Source organism: Hippoglossus stenolepis, chromosome 4 (assembly GCF_022539355.2).
Source record: "Hippoglossus stenolepis isolate QCI-W04-F060 chromosome 4, HSTE1.2, whole genome shotgun sequence".
In the NCBI taxonomy this organism is placed as follows: Eukaryota; Metazoa; Chordata; class Actinopteri; order Pleuronectiformes; family Pleuronectidae; genus Hippoglossus; species Hippoglossus stenolepis.
The window spans coordinates 9,960,067-9,966,066 of NC_061486.1; the positions used below are offsets into that span (position 1 = coordinate 9,960,067).

The window sequence follows — 6,000 nt, forward strand, 5'->3', positions numbered from 1 at the left end:
CAGACTGGGAGCTCAGGTATGCACACATTGACACACACACACACACACACTACACTTAGGACACAATTCAAACACAAATCCATTTATTATGTAGTTCAGCCTCTAATCTTGACACTGGCGATACATTTGTTTTTTTCTAAGAAGACACGGAGGACTGGTTCTGCTGCAGCACCACAAATTAAACACGAGTGACTCTAAAACTGAGGTCTCCTTTTCCTCTTTAGTCAAACTTGTATTTTGTCCTTTGCTCGCAGCTCCCAGATCCCCGCTCTACCCATCTGTCTTCACTGGCCCACAGGAGTGTTCTGAAATGATGCCCTTCATTCATCTGCCTGCTCCCCCTGCACTGTAGCTCTGCGGCTCCAGACAAGTATGCACTAAAAAAAGAGGATGCTTACAAAATGTCCTTTTTTCATGTTGTGTTTTTTGCTTTAATTATTATCTCCACAGAGATTATTCTTGAACCTATCTAGTCTATTTCACTCTGCAGTTTGTTTTTTGAGCCAAGGAAATTGTCATAAAATGATGCTGCTGCTTTATGGTGCCATGGATGCTGTTTTTTAGTGTCTGTTTTAGAGACTCTTCAAACGACAGAGGGCAGTAATTCCCACAAATGCTTTAATATCACTCCTGGCTACAGTATCCCTGCTTTTAAATAACAACATTTAGCAATCTCAGCATTTGCTATTATGTCCTTAGGTGTGCTGTTCTTCCAGGTTTTATAGGTTACATTAAGTTAGTAGAATAGATTAAAGTGTACGAAAAAAGGATGCCTCACAAGTCAGGGACTTCTGTCACCTGTTGAATGTTTCCAGTTACATATCTTTTATACTTAACATCAACATAATAAATTGAGTTATTAAACACAGCTTAGACGGTGTTGGCATTGTCCTTATTATTATTATAAATATCAATGTCCACTACTTATGATAAAAGTCACTGTTTGGCCTGAGTCCTGTGATGGATGCTGTCTACCCTCCGGACCTGTTTCTGCTGCCCACATCCACCACACACACCCCGGGCTGCACCCTCTTCTTCCTCCGGCACAGCCAGGCCCGCAGCTTCTGCCGGCGCCGGTAGGAGCCCCAGAAGTAGAGGAGGGGGTTTGCGCAGCAGTTGAAACTGACCACCGGTTTCCAGACTTTATAGGAGATCATGACCACGTTAAGCAGCTGGCAGTCCGCGGGCATGTACACCCTCACGAACAGGTACACGGTGCGCGTAACGTGGTATGGCACGAAACACACCACAAACACGAGCAGCACGAGCAAGACGGTGGACAGAGACTTGTTGCGCATGAGAGCCGTGCTGGTGTTGGAGATGGTGCCAGCGGCCCTGCAGTAAAGCGCCTTCATCATGGAGCAGTAACAAGTGACAACGACGAGGAACGGGATGAGAAACCCCACTATGGCTAAGAACAGCCCATAGGGGAAGTAAACGCCAAATTGCTTCGGGTTAGTCATTTCAAAGCACACGGTCATGTTGTTGATCACCCCCGTGTGCGCAAAGACCAGCGTGGGCAAGATCTCCGCCGTGGCCAGGACCCAAACCGAGCCTGACGCAAAGAGGGCGAGCCGCTTGGTCCTGAGGCGCACGGCGGCCATGGGGAAGCACACGCCGAGGAACCGGTGCACGCTGACGCCGGCGAGGAACATCATGCTGCAGTGGAGGTTGACGAAAAAGAAGAAGCGGACCGTCTTGCAGAGGACGTCGCCGAAGGGCCACATGTCCCCGCGGGCGTTGCTGATGATGAGCGGGGGCAAGGACAGCACGTAGAGGAGGTCCGCCACGGCCAGGTTGGTCATGTAGATGACCGTGCTGCTCCAGGAACGCGTCCGGCAGCACACGCACCACAGCAGGGCGCCGTTCAGAGTCAGGCCCAGCACGAACACCAGGCTGTAGGAGAGGGGGAGAAGGATCCTCTTGTAGTAGCTGTTCACCGGACAGAGGTGGAAGTCCTCCATTCAAAAGGTCAACTTGGGTTACTTTTGGAGAACCAGTCCAAACCTTCGTCACCTGATAAATGGATACGTCCTCCTGCCCCTCACCTATTACTACAGTGTGTGACGTGTGCAAATACCAAATGCAGGTGTTTGTTCAACTTGTGAGTTCCCCACCCCCCCTTGTTCCCAGCACACACCTGTCTAATCTAAAACCATTACAGCGCCATATCTGGGCCATGAGCAAATAGATTGGCACACAGTGGAGCGTTTGAAAAAGCCTGACATAATAGGCTGAGATACTGTAGCATGCGATTGCGCTTTCCCCCAGAGAGACATAATTAATGCTGCTATTGCCAAGTTAAATGACACACCGCACACGCGCGCAGGCACACGCACGGCATCCCATTGGCTGCTCTCTCCCTCCCTCTCTCTCCCTCCCTCCCTCTCTCCGGCTGCTCCCGACCCGGTGCGCTCACTTCATCTCTGTCTGACCGCGGAGAGGGAGCTCGTCATGCTGAGGAACGGCGCGCACAGGTTAGTGTCACCTCCGCGGACCCATGCCAGTCACGCGTGTGCATGCATAGGTGCGTTCCCTCAAGGATGCGAGGGGAGCTCCTGCACGAGCTGCACTTCGACATGCACCGATGAGTGATGAAATCCTGCAGAACGCCACTCTCTGCTGCAGCAGGAGGAGGAGGAGAGAGTACAGGCTGTTCGCACACTCTGGAGATTAAAGCAGATTGCATGTTTTGGAGAGTTTTCGTGTTTGTGTGTGTGTGTGTTAACTTGAGCGGTGTCCTTCCAGAAGCATGCACCAGGGAGAGGAGGCGAGGCTGCGCAGCGGGAGTCTGGCTCGGGAGAGGAAGCACCTTGCTCTGCGCATCAATAACCAGGTGAGAGGCTTCCACCAGACAGCACAATAGACAAGTCCATTAGGTCATGAGTGTAAACTGGATTCTGTAGAGTCTCATCTCTGGGGGGAGATACTGCGAGAAGATGACGGTATCCGCTCAGATGCATTCTCAGCAATGATGTAATTCACTTTCTGATCTTTTTTTGGAGCAGGAAGTTGAGGCTCACACAGTGAGCGCTCTCACAGGAGGGAAAAGAAATCACAGTAATCCAAGAAAACATCTATTTTAATAACAACGTTATTTATATAGAACCTTTCAAAACAGCTGTTACAGAGTGTTTCACAAATAGGAGTTATAACAAGATCACAGAACCTCAAAGACAAGATGCAAATGAATACGATGTCATTTCAAATCAAAGACAGCAAATGATTTGACTCAAAATCTAAATTCAAAAGACATCACATGAAATAATACAGAATCGTTTAAAACTAATGGCAGTAGAAGAAAATGACAAATCTTCAGGCAAGTGTTCCTCAGTGGATTCCAGCAGACAATCAGCACCATGGACAGTGACACATACTGTGTAAAACTTATATTATTATAATTCTTCTCATAATTATTTTTGTTCGCTTCTCTTCGCGGAGTAACCATGAACTCTGCCTCCATCATTCACCCATTCAAAATGGCACAATTTGCTGAATTCAGTTTTGTTTGGGAAATTGCTTTTTAATGTTGGCTCGTGGGCCCTTCAAGATTTTTGTGTGATGGCAGCAGCTGAAAAGGTCTCATTAATACCCCACATTGTACCTCCTGTTATAAATGACTTCATTTCCAGCAAGGAATGGTTGAGGCCCGACTGAACTGTGCGGCTGACGCAGGGGCTGCGGCCCCCTCCACTTCCTCCACCTCCTCAAGTTGAGACCAGAGCTCATGTAGAGGGACAATGAATAAACTTTGAAGAGAGCGACTGTTGTTATTGACTTCGTATAGTGTAAATCAGTTTTGCTTATGTTTAACAGAAGTGCGAGGTGTTTCCTTCTTGTGCTCGGGTGAGCGTCAGTGCACGAGTTCACCTGGTTGTATTGAGCTTCTGAATATTTAATGCCAGTGATGTAGTGTTGCGCATTATCGGCAGCAGGGGATATTGAGCACACGAGCTCTGGAAGCACTGTTCCATCACAGCGTTCGACTCTGCAATACAGTACATTGTAATGCTGCAGCCCCCTCCAACACACAATCACACTTACCCTGTTTTATTGCATGTTCTCCTAAACTTCCTCATTCTGATTTTAGTTTTTTCCCCCCACTGTACCACCCGATAGATGAATTTTATTGTCACTTTCCAGCAATGACATTTCCAAATTGATTAACTCGCCAAGCCAGAGGAGGTCTGTGTTAGTCTGGTGAGGAAAAGACGCAAAGAAGCTTTATGAAGGGCTAACCAGTAATTGGTGTGTGAAATATGAGTGGAGATAGAAAATGCAGGGTATTGGTTATGGAGGCTGCTGCACTTGCTGTGTCTGTGTGAGTGATTCAGATTCATTGCTGAGGCATCAACCCCCTGAGAAACACATTAATCTATCCAACTATTACCCAGTAATCAATGGGACAGCGGAATTTTTATGGCCACCCAGAGCTTATTTAAACAGCAGGCCAACGGGGAGGTAGGGGGTCACCTTTAATGGGATTAAGCATGAAATATACAGCACAGGTGACATTATTGACACAGCACATGCAGCTGGAATCTTAAAATCATTCATCAATATCATGCAGGAGGCCCCTTGTTGCTCCTAATTAAATGAACATCTTCTTAATTAACCTTTGTTTGTGCTTCAACAGGAGCAGAAATCCAGCATCTAACATGTTACAGTGGTGCACCAGCACAGATTGTGGGATTCAGACGTAGATACAGCGTTGTCTAATATATAGAAGGATGTGCATATGGTGGGAGTGCGGTGGTGCCAGGGACGGGTGTCATATTTCAGAAGTGCATTATCGTCTCTCCCCCAGTTGGGACGGAGCTCTGCTGAGTGCTGTTTGCGCTAGCTCACTCAAACGCTCTGCGATTGAGTCATAATAACCTTCGCAGGGGCGAGATGAGCCTGCACGCTGACAGATAGATGTCTCTCGGGCCGCCACGGCCATATGACGCAGAAATACACCATGCATCCTCTGTGTGTGCATCTGTGCTCTGGTTCACATCATTAAATCTTTTATTTTAATTAATTATAATGTAAGATAACTTTTACAAAATGCACACAATCATAGATTAACACACACACGGGCAGCCCCACATGCAGTACACACTCTCCTGTGAGTTTTATAGTCATCACCATTCATTCCAATTACCATGTCTTGGAACGCTGGTTTGGTCCAAATGAATGTGTCTAGTCTTTGATCACTGAGAGAAACCCCCTCGCCCATGGGGTGTGTGTGTGTGTGTGTGTGTGTGTGTGTGTGTGTGTGTGTGTGTGTGTGTGTGTGTGTGTGAACATACTCTTGCTCCCTTCCTCGCCATATGTTAACCAGAGCAGCTCTCTACTGCTTAATAGTAGCAGGGGGACTAGTCCCATGTGCTCCATTTTGCATTCTGATAGACCGTGTGATCATTATCTCACTCTCGCACCTCCCTCATCTGTGGTTGTCACACCTCTCGGGATGTCTTCCTGTCCTTTGCCATTTTAGAATAACATTGTGCCCTCCTCTTCCTCCTGATTGATTACCTCCCGAGTCCCTCATTGCAGATTTGCTTCCTCCAACCTCCCTTAAGGTTCAATGTACTCTTGGCGACATGTACTGCTTTGTATAGTTGTCTGTATGAATTAATGCTGCTGTGATTAATCAGTGATTACAAATTTACAGAAAATGTATTTACTCTTAATACTAAATAATAATTTGGGGAATTCATCTTTATCAAGCAGAAATCCCAGGCATGTGTTTGCTCCAGCTTCTTGGCTTTGTTTTTATATCATTATCTACACCAAGGAGGTATGTTTTGTGTGTTAAGTGTATGTTTGTTGGTTGGTTTCAAGGCAGGATTTCTCAAAAACAACAGAACACATTTCCACGAGACTTGTCGGATGGATTAGGCATGGGTCCAAGAAGAATTTATACAATTTTGATCCAAATCCAGATAAAGGCACAGACCCAGGAATTTTTATCACATTTGTTAGCATTGTCGTTATTTTCTAGGCAAAAAATGC

General features: G+C 46.6%; 1 protein-coding gene across 1 annotated transcript; it reads right to left on the reverse strand.

The window, feature by feature from the left end:
* Positions 1 to 951: 951 nt before the first annotated feature.
* LOC118106786 (P2Y purinoceptor 3-like) lies at positions 952 to 1,994 on the reverse strand. The gene has a single exon (XM_035155577.2). The coding sequence runs from the start codon at positions 1,962 to 1,964 to the stop codon at positions 972 to 974; it is 993 nt and encodes a 330-aa protein (XP_035011468.1). The 5' UTR covers positions 1,965 to 1,994; the 3' UTR covers positions 952 to 971.
* Positions 1,995 to 6,000: the final 4,006 nt, after the last annotated feature.

Excerpts from the sequence above, each read along its gene's own strand:
- LOC118106786 (XM_035155577.2), bottom strand. The coding sequence starts at position 1,964 with ATGGAGGACTTCCACCTCTGTCCGGTGAACAGCTACTACAAGAGGATC.